The sequence below is a fragment of the Panthera pardus genome, unplaced genomic scaffold, assembly GCF_024362965.1.
Source record: "Panthera pardus isolate Hobbes unplaced genomic scaffold, ASM2436296v1 HiC_scaffold_27, whole genome shotgun sequence".
Taxonomy (NCBI): domain Eukaryota; kingdom Metazoa; phylum Chordata; class Mammalia; order Carnivora; family Felidae; genus Panthera; species Panthera pardus.
Window position 1 is genome coordinate 5,090,071 of NW_026526843.1, and position 19,082 is coordinate 5,109,152.

At 40.2% G+C, this 19,082-nt stretch overlaps 1 protein-coding gene and 1 long non-coding RNA gene across 2 annotated transcripts in view; both read right to left on the reverse strand.

Moving 5' to 3' along the window:
• Window positions 1-1,149: 1,149 nt before the first annotated feature.
• Window positions 1,150-4,846, reverse strand: USP26 (ubiquitin specific peptidase 26). Its single transcript, XM_053891483.1, has one exon. It carries the CDS (start codon window positions 4,666-4,668, stop codon window positions 1,909-1,911), a length of 2,760 nt encoding a protein of 919 aa, XP_053747458.1. The 5' UTR covers window positions 4,669-4,846; the 3' UTR covers window positions 1,150-1,908.
• A 7-nt stretch (window positions 4,847-4,853) lies between these two features.
• LOC109253736 (uncharacterized) overlaps window positions 4,854-19,082 on the reverse strand; it is a 48,889-nt gene continuing 34,660 nt past the window's right edge. The window contains exon 4 of the long non-coding RNA XR_002074510.2: window positions 4,854-4,896. This is a non-coding gene — a long non-coding RNA (uncharacterized LOC109253736). The remainder of the gene's footprint in view (window positions 4,897-19,082) is intronic.

Consider the following 19,082-nt stretch of genomic DNA (forward strand, 5'->3'; position numbering starts at 1 on the left):
TGTGTGTTTATTCCTTGAAGGAATAAGGTCACCATTGCTATAAGATATGGAGGAATAAAAGAAATCTGGCATTAGTCTTATAATATTGAATGCAGAGGATTGTTCAAGGCTTCAGATAAAGTTCTGGCAAATCAATGTTCCTTTGAGGCAAATCAAGTGCCTCTTGGAGAAGACTAAAATGACACCAAGAACAGCTGGCTAGCAAATAGGAAAAGTGGGTCAATTTCTTGAGGGCAAATAAACTCTCCATCCTTAAGCTTGAGAGTATATAACCCTTTTGATACTGAGCAAAAGGAGGAGTCTAGCAAACAATTTGGAGACTTGACCTGGTGTTATAGTCTCATTTGCATATGCCCAAGATGATTCATAAATTACCAGATTCATTTACTATTTATTGACAGGACCATAGCAACTATTTTTTTTTATTGCCAAAACCTCAGCAATTGTTTTTTTGTTTTGTTTTGTTTTTGTTTTGTGTTTTTTTGTGTGTGTTTTTTTGTTTTGTTTTGTTTTTGGTCAGGACTCCAGAAACTTTTTTTTTTAAGTCAAATCACTGAGTATGATCGGCAGAAGAGTGATTTCTCTGTGTGTGTTTTTTGTTTTTAATAAGTTTCTGAAGGAAAGGCATATGTGAATATAAGAAACAAAAACTGTAATCAAACTCCTTTAGAAATGTAACCAAATATACAACAGCAAAATCCACCAAGATACCTAACACACTACTGTAGTTCTCTAAATTTCTCAAGCATCTGATGGAATCTCCATCAAATTGCTGTTCCCTACCCCCAACAACCCTGACACCCCCCATCAGAGTTGCTGAACTAGCAGTTATGTGGTGGTAGAGAACAGTAGTCCTCTAAATTTCTCAAGCATCTGATGCAATCTCCATCAAATTGCTGTTCCCTACCCCAAACAACCCTGACACCCCCCATCAGAGTTGCTGAACTAGCAGTTATATGGTGGTAGAGAACAATAGTTCTCTAAATTTCTCAAGCATCTGATGGAATCTCCATCAAATTGCTGTTACCTACCCCCAAGAACCCTGACACCCCCCATCAGAGTTGCTGAACTAGCAGTTATGTGGTGGTAGAGAACAGTAGTCCTCTAAATTTCTCAAGCATCTGATGCAATCTCCATCAAATTGCTGTTCCCTACCCCAAACAACCCTGACACCCCCCATCAGAGTTGCTGAACTAGCAGTTATGTGGTGGTAGAGAACAATAGTGCTCTAAATTTCTCAAGCATCTGATGGAATCTCCATCAAATTGCTGTTACCTACCCCCAAGAACCCTGACACCCCCCATCAGAGTTGCTGAACTAGCAGTTATGTGGTGGTAGAGAACAATAGTTCTCTAAATTTCTCAAGCATCTGATGGAATCTCCATCAAATTGCTGTTACCTACCCCCAAGAACCCTGACACCCCCCATCAGAGTTGCTGAACTAGCAGTTATGTGGTGGTAGAGAACAGTAGTTCTCTAAATTTCTCAAGCATCTGATGGAATCTCCATCAAATTGCTGTTCCCTACCCCCAACAACCCTGACACCCCCCATCAGACTTGCTGAATTAGCATTTATGTGGTGGGACCCAAGAATTTGCATTTCTCAAAAGTTTCTCCATGATCCTGATGCTGCTGATTTAAAGACTGCACTTAAAATCCACTGCACCAGAATATGGAGAACACAATTCTAGTCTAATAGAAAGGAATACTTATCAGCTGAACTGTGGGATTGACCTATCTGTATTAGGGTTAGAATAGAGATTTTCCCCCAAGTGTTTCTGCTTAAATTCTGACCCTGGATGCCATCTGCCTCTTCATCTTTGGCTAGAGTGGAGTTTTCCTTCCATAGAGGAAGTGGTAACCAATGAGGTAGTCAAGCAGATGTGTGCAACCAGGAGCCTGTTCCACTTACTTCTCCTGAGGGGTCTTCCCTGCCTTTGTGTTACGAGACTGGAAGTTCTCTTCCCTTTTCAACAGCTCTTCAAAAATATCATTGTGCATGTAAAAGAAGATGTACCCGGTGCAAAGCCTAGCCTCCTGCATGAGATCTTCTTCGATACTCAACACCTGTAGATCATTGTAAGTGAACCACACTTGCCTGTCAAAGTCATAGGCATCGCTGATATAATGGCCTGAATTTGGGGTCTTCCCAAGATGGCTGACAACACCAATGAGCCGATAGGAATCGAGATCACTCATCTTACCGCTTCTTTTTGGTTTTGTGGCTTCAGTTTCTGACTTCTCCTTATTTAAACATTCTTTTTTTCCAGGGTTTTTATTGGAACCCAGTGCCCCTAGGGAATTTGCTTTGGCCTCCTGGAGACGTAATTCTGCAGGTTTTCTGAGGTTCTTTGCATACCAGTGGGTACGTGTCTTCAAGAGGGTTCCAAGCAGTGCCTGCTGCAGGGCTTGTTCATAGATTTTCATCCATTCATCCTGCTGGGTCTGTTTAGTCAGTTTTTGGAATTCTTTTGGAATTCCGTTTTTTTCACGTTTATAAGTATCTTCAGTAGTCTCAGTGCCACTCTTGAAATCTACAAGCGTATTAGTTGTCTCATATTTCTTTTGTTTTAGATTTTCAAACATTTCTTGAAGATAAACTTCGGCAAGACACCTGTCTGGACCACTGGTGGGTTTACCTTCATCTTTCTGGATCTGAGAAAGGGACGTTGCTTCAAGATCCATCCTCAAGCCAGCAGCTAATTGCTCTTTTTCAGTGACTGCTCCATTTCCTAAGTTTACTAATTCAGACTCAGTTACATTCAGTTTAGGACATTTTCCCAGGTCTTCTTTCTGTTCTCCATTTGATCCTTCACAGAGAATCTGGCATTTTTGTGGTTCAGACTCTTTGTCTGGTCCAATGTGTGGAATCAGAGAATCATTGGATGCCGAGGTTGGCTTTGTTGAAGGTGTTGATAGAAAGAAGTTTCCAAATTTTATGCTGTGAAAGACTTTTAGGATTTGGAAATCCCTAGTAAGCACATTCTTGCTCACAGGAGGAGGTGGCTTGGTAGTTTCATTGCAATGAGATGATATATCTAAATGTGTGGAAATAACGACTTCCTGGTCATCCTTCCTTAGCGACCAAAACTCGTCAAAGGTATAACGTTTCAGATGAACAATAAGAACCCTGGGTAGCCTACTGAATTTGTGCACTGCAACAGAACTCTTATGCTTACATTTCCCACATTTATACTCAAGCTCTTCCGCTCCGAAGAAGAGATCAAAAGCAGACTGAATAGACAAAGGAAGTGATTTCGTTCCTTGTGGAAGGTTGATGGAGAGATAATTATTCACTTCGGTCATGAGAACAACATGACCACAGGCTTGACAAGTAATAGAGCGCAGCAACTCAAACTCAAAATTACTGATGACGGGACAAATGAGCACTTCAGTGGCAGCACTTCCAGGAAAGATCTGTTGAGCTGGATTCTCCTCTTCAGATTCAATTTTAGCCTTCCATATGGTGTTTAATTTCCCCATGCTCTCTTTCATCTGATCTAAACAGTGACCTAAAAACTCATGAGCATCATTTTGTACGTTGTCAGAGAAAATCTCTGCAACTGATGATATGGTTTTTTTAAGGTTCTCAAGTAACCTCTCCTTGATTTTTATGTTATAAATATCTTTCAAAACAAACAGCTGTGCTAAACATATGCTAAGAGCATCAAGGGAAATTTTACCCCATGGGGAATCCTTACTGAATAAATCATCAGCAAATGACGGAATCGAAAATAAGGACTGTAAAATTGCGTTCATGTAACAGGTGTTTCCCAAATTGGGGAGGCCTTGCAAGAGTTTCTCTGGGTACAAGTCAAGGGTCATCTTGAGTCTGTCCCACTCTGGCTTATCTGCACTATACTTTGCTTCCAACAGAAATGCCAAATATATTTTCTCACAAAGCACCTGAAGAACACTAACACCCTGAAGGTAAGGGTTTCCAGTAGAATCGGTCTTGAATAAGTGTTCAAATGCTAATTTCTTCTTATTTTTTAACCTCAATTTTTTCTTCCTATTGTGGCTTACATACCTCAAGGAATTTGTCTTGGATTTCTTATCTCTTACAGAGCTATTCTTTTGCAGGAATTTCCCACCCATCCCTGAACCAGATGATAACATTCTTTTTTTCTTCTCCTGTCCATTTTCTGGTAAATCATTGCAAGTAAGTGTTGATGACTTTGATGCACACAAAGGCTTCTGCTGAAGGTCAGCTGTTCCATGTCCTTCTCCTGTCTCTGAAGATCCACTACTTGACTTATTACATATTTCGTGAGATGAACTTTTGTTGATTTCCTTCTGTGTTGTTGTGCTGGCAAAGATCCCTCCATCCTTAACAGGTTTCATGGATGGTTGATTATTTTGATGGAATCCATCCAAGAACATCTTCAACTCCTCAGCATCTGCAGAAGATAATCCTTCAATAAACAAGAAGCTATTATTTTGGAAAGTTAAATGCAGGTGATTTTGTTTTCTTCCATAGGATCTAAGTACCACATTTTTAATATTATTAGTTAGTTGAAAAGTTGTATATTCTCCAGTGCTGAAATAGACCAGCAGTCTAATATTCTTCTTTCTTTCCACTTTTCCAATGTATGCTTCTTTGGGCTTAGACATCCCCATATTCTTGCTCCATATATGGACAAAACCGTGTGCCATTAGTGTAGCCATACTTTACAAATAAAATACAGGTATCTTTAATTATTGACAATCTTGAAGTTCCAATTTGTTTTGCAAGCTCACTTCTGAAGACAACACCAAAGCAATGATTCTTTAGTTCTCTATAAGGATGGCCCTATTTCTAGTGTTGGTTTTATACTAGAGCCTCTTCAGGTTCTGGATGTCCAGCTATTTATTTACCATGAGGGAAGAATCTTGATTTCCACGGCAAGGCAGTTACTGGAAAAAAAATCAAGAAAAATCATTTAAGCTATCAGAGAAAATGCTTGGATAGAACTCAAATTCTACTCCCATACACTAAATCTTTACACTACAATACTAGATTCCATTCTGATTAATTTCCCCACTTAAACTGAAATCATTAAACACTTGGAAGACTTTCAGTAAATAGCTGAAGAGCATAATGAACAGTGTCTCAAGTGTATGCATATAATGTGCTAATCCTCCTGTCATAGAATGACCCCACAGGGCAACCATAATAAGTGAATAAGAGAGTGGAGGCACTAGGCGGCCTTCAAACCAATAATAGATGAATAGCTCTTAATGTCCAGAAATCTAGAGGACTTCATACACAGGCCACTAAATGTAAGTCAATCTACCTCTTTCCAAATCCAGTTATGCTCCTTTCTTTCACATGGCATAATGTGAAGTCCACACATTATATCCCATGTGGGAGGGTCTAACCTATCACTGCTTAAAGCAAATATGTCCAGCCCCAACAAGCCAAGATGACCTGGTATACTCTAAGCAATCCTGATTCTTCTGGTAAGTGTGGGGTAATTGAAAATTCAAAGCCATGCTGAACAAGAACATAAAAAATTCATTACAATTTTGAAAGGTGGTTAAAACAATGACTGAGACCAAGTTCAAGACTGTGTTTACTATGCTTTACTATTGAACAAACAAATGCAGGTAGTATAAACAATTTACAAGAAACAGGATATGATGAATGGAAAGTTTCCCATTGGCTCCCCATTGGCTCCAGTGTTGGTTTCACTGTTATTTTGGAGGTATGCCTCAAGTTTCAAGGTTGGTATAATCCATACAGAGTGAAGAATGCCCCAGGCTAAAAAAGTTAAGAAACCAATAGTCTGGTGCCCTTTTGGCCATTATACCAAGGGTAAAACCAAGTCAGCATTAAGGGTCTGTTATTAACACACATAAATTTCTTACTAAGTCCCAATTAACATTTTTTACTTCTATTTCTTAATGCGTCATCATATGGCCTAGAGAAAAAGTGGAAATGCTCAACATGGGTGAATTATGCACTAAACAACACCATCTTCTGGGTCATTAGTCCTGTTTTCCTCATACCTGCAATTATGTTCATATTCCCTGCCTAAAGTGGAATCACTAGTAGATTCTCTAGGTCAGCTGCGCTGAGGAGAACTGTCATGAGACCTTGCAGTATAACTGGGTCGCCAATACAGGCAATGGAAAAATCACATGCAACAACTTCTAGTAGGCTTTCAGTCTTATATGCTCTTTTCCACAAAATACTATCTGAACACCTTTAGGACTTATCTAGCCATCCATGGACAAATACAAGGCATTTTCATCCAGGGTTAAATATAGGACCTGGACAAGTGATTGTGAGATCTGTTTGTGTTCCAGACTACATGGAAATTAAGACTGTAAAGTAACCATTTTTATAATCACAGTCTAACACTGTCCTTCTGATTGGCTAGAATTGCTTCCACACTCTCCTCCAATTAATCACCTCTTGCAACTGACATGAAATGCCTGCCATGCATTTCACACAAGCTAAATTGGTTTAATTTTTGAAATAATCCCATTTCTCTACTCCCCAGGTGCCTTGCCTACTACTAAACCACAAATGAGATAGGTATTTCAACAAATTAAGTGTACCAAGTTTACCTGACTCAGGTCATTTTTGGCTTGAGAACTTCACAGCCATCCATTTTGAACTTCAGTCCAAGAACTCCCCAAACAAGTTCTGAGGTTTTGCAAACACATCACTCATGAAAGCATCTTAGCTCCTTTTAATTAGTTTCACAGAGTTATGAATCTATAACCCCAATTCTTTACATATTAACACTTCTAAGCACATACTGTCTGCTTTGCAACAAGCCAAATATCCCTGGAGATTCTGCTCAGTACTCTGTAGGGTCCCTAACATCACCCTAGCAGAAGGTAAGTAAAAGGCGGCAGTCGGACAGCAAATCACTGATGTAAGGAAAGAGACGTTCCCATTGGGTTGTGAGGAACAACACCAGGACGGTGCACAAAGATCTCCACAACCTCCATGGAAGAAGCTACAGTAGAACCGAAAACTTAACCTACCACCAAGTGCTCTAAAATAAGACAGGAAAATGTCAATTAAAAAAGCCCCACTATGGATAATTCTGCTGGTCATCCTGTATCAACTACAAACGGTCAAAAAATACAGCCAAATGTCCCAGCTTTCCAAAAATGTCTCGAACATCCTATGTAAACATTCACTAAGCTTATGAGCTTGTGTTCAAGGCAAGGACAAATTCTTGAGTACTAAGTGAAGAACCATTCCCCCAAACCCTAAATGTTCTAAGATGGCATTAAAATGGACTTCAGATATAGTGCCGCTAACAACCAAGACATCATCTGTTGGTAATGAACACTGCTCTCTAAAACTGAATGGATCCTCCTAATCAGTATATGCCCACTGGTATTGACCACAGCATAAAATATGCTAAAAAAAATACAAGGTTTAGTGATTCTCCTGACAAATATTTTCCATTAGGCCAAGTCGAGACCTTAGGTTATGAGGTATCAGAGATCAGTGTGCTTTTCCTCCCACCCCCACCTGCTTCTTCCATGCTTAGCCCTCCACAATACACACTAGTGACTCCAAAGAAGTTCTATTAGTAACTAACATTCGACTAACACCACAATCAACACTCTACAGTATTGGGCTCACTGACAAAAGTTAAGTCTAAAAATTTCCTGCCCATTGTATGTAGGCTAGAGAGGTTCCTACAGCTAGCTTTGACCACGGGGTCCACATAATGTGAGCTAGGTCCCTGTAACTCGAAACCAGTGAGGAAGGATCAGATGTACTTAATCACTCAAAATTAAAAATTTCTGAATTAACTCTATAGGAAACCAATCCAAATTAATGAATAGGTTAGGTTAGCACTTAGCACTACAGATATTTGCATCAGAAAGCATGTGTCCAAAATTAATGGGAAGCTATGTTTTCTCCTACATAGTTAAATACTCTTCCTGAATCTTATCGATGTTATTTACTTGCTCAGTATACACTGTTGTTATGGATAATACTAAAGGAAACTTTTGCTTGGTCCCTATCCAAATTATCAAAAACTCAAAATTGGTGGAGCATAAGTTAATGAGATTCTTGTTTTATCAATTCTTTATCTATCAACCTCTGTTCAGTGGAGATTGCACCTATCCATACACAAAAGTGCATACGCATCCAAGTGAGAGAATGATCGTATTTATCACAGTGGAAATGGGACCATAAAAACATTCAAGCACAGCAGCAGACTCAAGTTGTCTGGATTATTTATAGTTCACTATCCTACTGTAGATGCTAAGTAAGAGTTTAAACTATCTCCTCTCCACAAAAAGAAAGAAAGAAAGAAAGAAAGAAAAAAAGAAAGAAAGAAAGAAAGACAAAGTTTTCATTGTTCCTAGTTCAACCACTTGAGAGAACCTACAATCCCAGAACGACTTCCAGGCTGCATTCAAAAGTTTTGCAATCCCAGCTGATCTGTATTTATCAAAAACGGTTGTCTGTTCTAAGGGTAGCTGAGATAATATAAAACCCTGATGGCATTTCAACCCTCTAACTTCAAGAGCACAGTTAAGAGACATGTATTTCCAAACTGGTGTGTCCCTGCATCATTCCTTCTTCCTAGTTCAACGTGCTTATGTTTCATTCCAGGAGACTAAAGGAGACTTCATTGAGCCTCCTGAGCATGGAAAGTAAAGATTAGGAGCCATCTTGCTGACATGCAGCTAAAGAGTCTAACCACCACTCATTTTCCTGGCTAGCACATCTTAAGTTTCAATCCTTTTCTTGATTCTGCCTTGTCAGTCAAAGGCTTTTAGGGCTTCTTTGATTGCTTATTTTTAGAAGATTTTCACTAAAATGTATCCATTTTCTAAGACTCTACTGAAGAGCACTATGTGACTATTCTATGTGGACTAAACTAGGCTTCAGCAGTATTGATACTCCAACACCATTCAAAAGTTATGAAGCCGAAGTGTTTTTCTCTTGTTTTATCCACAAACTCAGTCCATTCAACTTGTTTGGTCACCTACTAGCACAACACACCAGACTAGCTGATCTCAAAGCACAGATAGAAAATTCATAAAGCTGCTCTGTTCTGGTCAGATTTGGAGGCATGACCTATGGTGTCAAGAAGTTGACCATAAGGTTAAAAAACTCCTGGTACAAACGTGTGCTTCCTTGTTAATTCACTAATTCACTTTACATTGATCTTCTTGCTCACTGAGTATTTGCTGAGCATCTGCTCTACACTGCAGATTGTGATTTACTGAGTGTGTTCCCAGTGCTGTGTATTGTGGCCAGTGCTCTCAGGGACACAAAGGATGTGAGTATTCACTGTACCTAAGCAATATGGACTGTAAATGTCATCATTGTGTAAACATCACAGTTGAAAAGGGCCTTGCTTCCAATGGGGAAAAGGACCTGGGAAAATATCCTTCCACTGCCATTTTCTAGAGCTTGACACAAAGTCAGGGTGGGAGCATTGTTTAGTAAAAGAGAGGATCTTCTGGAGTGAGATTTCCCAAGCCCCGCCTCAAAGAAATTGGCCCTTGGGAAAAATGCCTGCAAGCCCAAGGAACCCAGAAGCCCAGTTAATAATTTTGTATTAAGAAAACTTTATGAGGACTTGTGAGGCTTTTGGAGTATTTATTCTCTATATCATGTATTTGTATTTACTACCATTCATACTTTCATTATTTCAAGAGCAAGAAAAACTTGAAAGCCAATGAGAACGCACCCTTCAAATATGAATACGCATTTCTCATTCCCAAAGCATTCATTACAAACGGAGAAAATTTGGAGGTATTACAACCTGGAGGCAGAAGAATAAACCCTAGAAGGCCCTTTGGACTCATGACTGCAAGAAAGTTACATCTCTATTGTCAGATCTTTTCCACTGACATCTTATTATATACTTGTGGTCATCTATATAAACTCAAGTATGTGTCTATTTCACTGAATAGGTGGAGGTCAAGGTGCAGACGGTGGTTTGGCACAGGTGGTAAGTTTTAAATAGCACTGCATTTCACAACTTTTTACATCTGAAAACATGTGGAGTGAAAGAACAAAGCCATACCTAGCACATGGTGAGAAATCCTGCTCAGTTACCCTAGCAAGCCTCACTGGAAAGAAATGAAGGACCCATGAGGTAGTGTGCTAGTCTCTGTGTGCAGTAAATAGAAAAGACAGAGCCAGATAATTACCATGGAGGTTTCCAATAATTTCTGGGTATCTCTGATAATCCCAAGCAAGAGCTCTAAAAAGCCAAACAACTTCAACTCACATTTATTTTAAACTCAACATAGCTTAGTGACCTTGGATAAGCCAATTCCACTATCAGGGCCCATTCAACTAACTGGAAAGTGATCATCTAAGATTCCTTTGAGGACTCCATTCTATGAGACTATGATTCTAAGTAGGATATACTTAATCATCACATTGGATTTCCCAAGAATGATGTGCATCAAATCTGGGCTTGGAAACTACGGTCACCATACAAAAAATACTGTATGGGGAGTAGGTGAATATGTTGGTTTTGGCAAATGGGAAGAGGGGATTCTCAAAACCCAACTGGCATTCATCCATCCATTCAATCCTTAAATATGTATGGCATACTAGCAAGCACTATGTTAAGCTCTAGGTATGGAAGAATGAAAAGGAGGAAAATACCCATGGTCTCATAAAAGACTTCCTCTAGCAGGAAGACAGAAAATGTGCACACCAGAAATACATACTCTAGCAGATGGTTGTAACTGGTAAAGAAAACATAAAGTTAGGGGGACCAGGGTGTGCCAGTGGTGATAGGGATGTGCTTACTACCTTCTATAGAGTGGCCTGGGAAGGCCTGACTAAAGACGATGACATTATGTAGCAGGGTCTTGAAGGAATTGAGCGGGCAGACAGATAGATGCAGGATGCTCCAGGCAGGAGGAAGAGTAAGTTAAAAGGCCCTCACGTGGGAGTGTCCTTGGCATGTTAGAAACAGAGAGCAGACCAGTGTGGTTGGAGAACAGTTAAGAGATTTGAAGAGAAAGAAGGTGTGCAAGTTTTGTAAAAGAGCAGGAGAGCGAATGGACCAGAACCCTTGCAAAAGCAGCACAAAGGGCCAACTTACGGCTAGTGGTCACAAATTTACACTGAGACCGATCAGCAGATTTGTGGTTTTCTCCGGCTATATTTAGCAGCCCAGCTGCCATGGTGCAGATGCGTAATAGGCAGAACCTTATATTTAACTTTCCTTGCGATTCTGCCATTCATAAATAACCACGTAAAAGAAGTAAGGGAGCCAAAGGTGTAGAGAAGGGAGTAATTACAAATATGGCCCAGAGAGCGTAAATAGAGACAGAAAACAGAAAAATAGAAAGGCCTAATATCATGAAATATTGCAGGGTGGGGCAAATGCATTAGGGGGCCAGGAGTTCAGCTCTCATTTCAGTAGCTGTAATCCTGCCCCCTGCTTCTAAGCAGCTGTCAACTGCTTGTAGACTTCCTTCTTCTATTCTCCTCCTGCCTTCCTTTCTGTTCTGTTTATTCCCAACCTGGCCCCAAAGTGGGAAGTAACTAATGGGTAAGTGGGGGGAGTTGCGTGTTAGGGGTATGTGGACAGGGTTAGAGGCATGCACAATCAGACTGGGGGGGGGGGTAGGGGGAAGGGCACCCATCCCCTCTCTTTTTCACCCTCCCAAGTCTGGGTTAAAGGTCAACACATCAAGAGCGTGTTGCCTCTAGAGAGTTAGCAATTAAATCCTGTCATTATGTTTGGTCCCAGCTTCAGTGCGCATGGCTTTTCAAAATGATTGGATCAGGGCAGACTCTGCTTCTTTCTCTCGTTTAAAGGTGCATTTCTGCACTCAGCAAATGTCCGAGTCATTGTAAAGCAGAGAAATGCCATTATTTTGCCTCTTGACATATACTGCACATAAATCTCTCCATAGGAGGCCCTGACCAAAATGGGAAGAATTCTCCAGACTAGCAAATTGTTCCCATGAACTATTTAGGCTTTGAACCTTTTCTGAGAGACAGCTCTGGCAGAGCATATTTTTTTTGTTTGTTTTCCATTCTTTTAGAATGATTATGTCAGTGCTATTAATAAGACATAGTTGATTAGGAAAACAGAATGCAGATTATTTTCCATAAGTTAAATATGATTTCAGCAAGAAAGTGTGGTCTCTCATGAGAAAGTGCATGCTTGTTACATTGAAATTATGATAAATGAGGCTTTCTGGAAATTAATTCCTTTTCTCCTACTGCAACCCTCCTAGTATTTTGTATCCTTTCTGCGAAGTACTGCATTCACTTGATTATTCACTTATTAGCCAAAATATTTGTTGATACCTAGTCAACTATGGCCAAGATCCAAAGATGAAGCAATAAAATATCCTTGACTTCAGATCCATTGGGAGACAAATATGTAAAAAATGGCAGCACAAGGGGAAGCATATTAAGTAAGATAAGAAGAGTCAGTGTTACCGAAGGGTCCTTGTGTTTTCTGCCACCTCAGAGGCTTGTAGCATTTTCTCTCTGCCTGGAATTCCCTCATAATTGTCTTGCCTTTTTGTCTCAGTTCTACCCTTCCTTTTAAGACCCTGTCTGAGTCTCACTTCGTTCAGAAGATTTCCAGGCCTGATTTTTTCCTACCTCAGAATTCACAAAGCATTCACTCTTTGTAAGACTCATCACTTAGCCTGTGCTACCTTGTGCTGCTGCTTCTGTGACCTGATCACAAAGTTAACAGGCAGCAGGGAACAGTGAGTTTGTTCTCAATCTGTGTGGAGTGAAACTTTCCTTTGCCAAGGGGACTCATAAAGTTGGACAAGTAGGAGTCCTTTAAGGATTGGGCCCCCAAAATTCTAACTTTCCTCAAGACAACAGTGTCCAAAGTTTTTTTTGTTTTTTTTTTTTTTTAATTTTTTTTTTTTTCAACGTTTATTTATTTTTGGGACAGAGAGAGACAGAGCATGAACGGGGGAGGGGCAGAGAGAGAGGGAGACACAGAATCTGAAACAGGCTCCAGGCTCTGAGCCATCAGCCCAGAGCCTGATGCGGGGCTCGAACTCACGGACCGTGAGATCGTGACCTGGCTGAAGTCGGACGCTTAACCGACTGCGCCACCCAGGCGCCCCAGTGTCCAAAGTTTTAAACTAAGGACTGACTGTGCAAGAAGGGGTGAAATGAAATTAGATGGAACTGTTACCTGAACAGCAAGTTGACCTGGACATGAAGAGCAGGTTAAGGCAGACAGGATACTGCACAGGTAAAGACTACTATCTATCTATCTATCTATCTATCTATCACGTTTAAAATACATACACACAGGGGCACCTGTTGGCTCAGTTGGTGGAGTACATGACTCTCGATCTCAGGGTCGTGAATCTGAGCCCCACATTGGACACAGAGATTACTTTTTAAAAAAGGGGAAAAAAAGAATAAAAAAATAAAATGCATACACACCTTAAGGAGTGCACTTGTTGTGATGAGCACCAGGTGATGTATGGAAGTGGTGAATCACTATATCGTACAGCTGAAACTCATATTACACTGTATGTTAACTAACTGGAATTTAAATAAAAATTTAAGATAAAAATAAAATGCACACACACATTTTAATGAAGCAATTCTATTAAAGGTTTGCCCTATAGATATAACTGCAAAACTGTGGAAACCTTTTTAACAATCAGGACCTTTTACTTATATAATTTTAAAAACAATCTATAAGGGGCACCTGGGTGACTCAGTCGGTAAGCATCCAACTTGGGCTCAGGTCATGATCTCGCATTTCACAGGCTCAAGCCCCACATAGGGCTCTGTGCTGACAGCTCAGAGCCTGGAGCCTGCTTCGGATTCTGGGTCTCCCTCGCTCTCTGCCCCTACCCCACTCGCTTGCTCTCTCTGTCTCTCAAAAATAAACATTAAAAAAAGTTTTAAAAACAATCTATAAAATGAAACCTTTTCTTCTTGTCTTGCTATACTGGCAAAGGTGCAAAATCAGTACCAAGAACCACATTATACAAGAATTGCTATGCATGTGAAGAATTTCAATAATCATCAAAGCTAATTTGAACTAAGGAAATGCATTAATAGGGAGCACTGTGGCATTTCCCCCTACCCTTGCATCCGAGTCAAGTTTGTGGTGGGGCCTAAGATTGGGGAGTTGTTTCCAACAGAGACATGTGATTGCATCTCACACCCTTGGCTGCATTCTTACTGAGAAACCAAAATGTTAAAGTCCAGGCTCACATATGAGGGTGTGAGACACCTGGGAAAACTTGGCATGTTTCCCCTGGAGGTGGTGGGGGCCAAAGAAACCGGTGCCTGACTCAAACTGAAAGCACATGACACAGGATGAAGTGGCCCCCATGACAGGGCAAGAGGAGGCAACAGTGGAATCAAGTTCCACTCCCTCTATTTGGAGAGGAAATGGTACAAGATGTGATGTACTAAGTGGAATACAACAACACTACAACCTCATGAGGAAAATTATCCCAAAGGAAGTGTTTGTCAGAAAAATGTGACCCTGCAAGAAAGAGGCTACTGGATACACTGTAGGAGGGTAGGAAATAAGGGAGAATCACAAAAAGATTAGCTCTATCCCCTGGTACTTTCCTGTATAGCAATGTTACCATCCCCCCAAAAGCTTTGAGGAGATAACTTTTAAAACTAATGAAGAGGCTTCTGCTGCTGTGGCTTCATCAGAGGTGTTTCTGGCCTCACACGACACAAGGGGGAGCTACAGCATTTTCCATTCCAAAGTAAGGAGGACAGTGATTCTAAGCATCTTCAGCTCACTTAAGGATACATGTGACACAATAAAGCCTAGAAAGAGCTGTGAGGGAATTTGACACAGCCACTTCTGCAGGAAAAATGAACTTGAAAATGCATTAAATGCCATAAGTGCTGGAATGAAAATCCCTCACAATGCCTTCAAAACACAATCTGTCTTATCTGAAAGATTAGTTCCCTCAACAGGAGAGATACAAAGTGGACTGAATTCGTTCCTTATTTTTTTTAACTTATTCTGATATATCCTTAAGAGTGGATTCCCAAAACCCAAGTCATACCTGTAACCCCTAAAAAAGTGATTCTCCTTCATCCCCCTACTTAAGTTCTTCCTCATTCTGTATACCAGAATTGTTTCCTCCTTGTTGCCTTAAAAAAAAAGTGTGTGTGTGTGTGTGTGTGTGTGTGTGTGAAAGAAAGAGAGAGAGAGAGAGAGAAGAGAGGGAAAGAAAGAGAGAAACTGATAGAGAGCTGTCCAAAATAAAAAAAAAGTAGTGCTTCCAGTCATCTGGAGCCACACAGCTCCAGCTTCTGGGGACCCTACCCCACTGTCTGACAAAAACAGACTCTGCAATCAGCTTGGTCATCTTGGAAGGAAAAGGAGCTCACAGTGCACAAATAAGAAAATGAGCAGCTGCTCTGGACTTGTACCCTCGAACAGTCTCTAAGAATTCAACAAACCACATCACCCTTCCCTCATTTCCCTACTGATGTGGTGCTAATGGAGGCCATCCTCAAAGTAAAGAAAGCAGAGAGCTAAGCAGCTTTGCTCCATGTTCTGAGCTATATTTATAAAAAAAGCGTAGACAAGGAATCATGCCACCTAGCTTCAGAGAGCCCAGGACCTTCAAAAATAGGGTGCCGAACCTCATCCAATGACTATGCTTCCATTTTCTCCCCAACAGAACTATGGCAAAATGGGAAAGTCTTTACTTCCACTGGATGAACTGTTTTTTTTTTCAGTTTTTATTTTAATTCCAGTTTAACATACAGTGTTTTATTAGTTTCGGGTGGGTGATATAGTGATTTAACACTTCCGTACATCAGCTGGTGCTCATCAAGTGCACTCCCTGCTTCCCCATCACCTATTGAACCCATCCCCCTGACCCCTTCCCCTCTGGTAACCATCAGTTTGTTCTCTACAGTTAAGAGTCTGTTTCTTGGTTTGTCTCTCTTTTTCTCTTTGCTCATTTGTTTTGTCTCTTAAATTCCACATATGAGTGAAATCATAGGGTATTTGTCGTTCTCTGGCTGACTTATTTTGCTTAGCATTAGACTCTGTAGCTCTATCCACATCACTGCAAAGGACAAGATTTCATTCTTTTTTATAGCTGAATAGTATTCCGTTATATATACATGTATCACCTCTTCTTTATCCATTCATCTATTGATTACTGATAGACACTTGGGTTACTTCCATAATTTGGCTATTGTAAATAATGTAAATAATTCTGCTATAAACTTAGGGGTGCGTGTATCCCTTTGAATTAGTGTTCTTGTATTCTTTAGGTAAGTACCCAATAGTGCAATTGCTGAATCATAGGGGAGTTCTGTTTTTAACTTTTTGAGGAACCTCCATACTGTATTCCAGTGGCTGCACCAGTTTGCATTCCCACCAACAATGCAGGAGTGTCCCTTTTTCTCCTCATCCTCGCCAACACCTATACATGCTCTGAATGAACTCTTACAGAAGAAAAGAAGCCATGAGTAGCCAAGCAGCAGTAGCCTTTAGCGTGAAAGACCTCTCTGAACTTATAACCGATGATCAGTGCTTAGCTCAAATGTTACTGCCCTCCATGAATTTGTCCAACATTCTCTCAACCTAATAGTATCCTTCTTCCCTCAATTCTTGCTTCTTATCTCTGTGAACTTTAAAATATATAAGCACCTGGAGTGTCGCAGGAGACGTGTATTCCTCCAGTATGTAGGCATTGAGAACCAAAATCGTGTACCCCACACAGATTACTGTCTACATTAACAAGGGTCTACTATTCCACTATTTTCATCAATAAGACTGTACTATTTTAAAAGAATCTTGTGCAGGAAGATATAAGTTGCAAATAGCTTCACTGTTCATTCCAGCAACTCTTCAATAGAAAACATCAACTCACAGTTTATGCCCTAAGACTTTCTGAACCTCTTGCATCCAAATCCGTTTTGCCATGCCCACCTATACCCAACCCTCCTCAAGTCCCCCACTCCCATCAGGACAGACTTCCAAGTCTCAATATCCAAGCCTTTCCCTTCTTCTAAAATATAATTAAACTCGGTGAACATGAAATTCTCCATTACAGTGGTGAGCAATAAACTCAGCTGGTTTTTTCTTGACAAGTTGTTCTGGTGATATCTGGGGGCAGGTATTCAACATGCCCATTTGACAAATGTTAAGTCAAGCAATTAATTCATGGGGTGAAACAATGGGTTGGATTTGGCAGGCATAGGGCAATTGTTAAAAGAGCTCTTATTTTGGGGCTGACTTAGAAGTCACTGAAAGGGGTCTGAATCTGATTGGTGTTTATGTCCCTATTTTAATAATTGTACTTTTATAGAGTTTTACTTTTCCATGCATTTGACTAGATACATGAGAGCACACGTAACAGAGTCTACCTACCCTAGTACAGTGGCTAATACCTCAGTGGAGCAGTTGCTTTCTTTTCTTTAGAGTATACTTATTTCAGCTCAATGAGGAAAACACCTCTGGAATTTGGGGAACCACCTAGGCTTATTTCTCTGAGGAGATGCTGCATAACTGTGCAGGTGTTTGCTAGACGTGTCATTCACCACACAAGGTACCGAGACCGAACGAAGGAAAGAAAAATAAATTTGTGACAGCAGACCAATCAATAATACATTGATTTGCTCAGTGCTTCCTTACAAAGGTCAGCATTCATGAGACTTTCCTCTAGAACTTGAAATTTTTTCATTGAAAGAAACCATGAGTTGCATTGGGCGTTTTCTACTACAGTTGTTTTCAGCAATTTCCAGTGTATTTTTTCAATCTGTGCTGAGAGGTAGCATCTTTAACAATTTCCAAACACTGAGGGGAAGGGATATTTCCCACACAGAATCAGAAAATTTGTCCCACAAAAAAAGTGTCCAAGCTCATTTCCAAATGAGGAAAATAAACCTATATAGATAAATAACCTGCTCAAGAACACAAATTCCCTAATGTTCTTAAAATATCAGTAATATATGCTGTTGAAACACACATCCTCCTTACTAAGACCTAAACCCAGATTCACCACTGATCACCTGTGTGGTATTTTTCCAAGACACAAGAGATTTCCACTTATGTCTTCTGGGTATGTAAAAACAAAGCACGTATCTAGAAGGAGAACCACTATCTTCTCAACCTAGAGATGCTTATGATGGTTACTTACTTCCTGGCTGAAGGTGTGAAAAACATGCACAGAGACTGAAGGGACCAGGGAAATGAGTTATGGGAAAAACTGCATTTCTCCGGTATGAAAAAAAAAAAAAAAAATGAGGCTAACACACTCAAGAACACCAGGTATTTCCTTGCTAACGCACTAGAGTGGGCTGCTGCCAAGTATCTGATTTTCAGCGTGTGGTTTTCTGATTACAAAAAGGGAGTTTGAAACGAAGGTCTGTTACCAGAGAGAGATGTGTACTCTTCTCAGATGCCAACTTTCAACTCTGGCTACAGCCACAAGGCGATTAATGATGGCTTATTGAGGCAGTACAGGCAAACCAACTTAATTTACATTAAGAAATCAAGAAAGCAATAAAGCAGATAATGTGCTCTTATATACTTATTATCAGTTGCATAGTTTTCATCTACTATTTCCGGAATATCCCAGTAAATGATGACCTCCCCCCACCAAAAAAAAAAAATGAAATGTATGGCTACTCTTAATTACTTCTAATATTCCCTATTTTTCTAACTAATGGCTTTTCTTTTGTCCCCCTCTATCACCCAAGACTATTTACACATGCTTGAAACCAGGTGTTTCCATCTCTTTGTAGCTATTACATAGAATCTAGGTGATACCAACCTGTCTTCTCTTTGTTACTCTTACAACATCTTGGCTTCTGGACTTTTCTCCTCCAGCCCATCTCCAGGCTGAGGATCTAAAAAGCTTTGTAAAGGATATGCAACATTTTGCGCCTCTAGCTATTCTTCATTCACTCATTTAAGCCTCAGAAGCTCCTGATTTTACCATATGGTTTCTTAAAGGGGCAATGCCTTGCAGCTACCACAGAAAGTAAAACAGAATGAAATCTTTTACAATTCTTACCTACTCTCAACTGACTTCTTTAAGGTCATTTAGACCCTTGCTATATTGTAATGTTAAGTGGCTAAATGCATTACAAAGGAAAACACCACAGGATATCCATGTTGGCATTTTCAGCT

What these genes read in the sequence shown, in the direction of transcription:
- USP26 (XM_053891483.1), bottom strand. Translation starts at nt 4,668, where the DNA reads ATGGCTACACTAATGGCACACGGTTTTGTCCATATATGGAGCAAGAAT.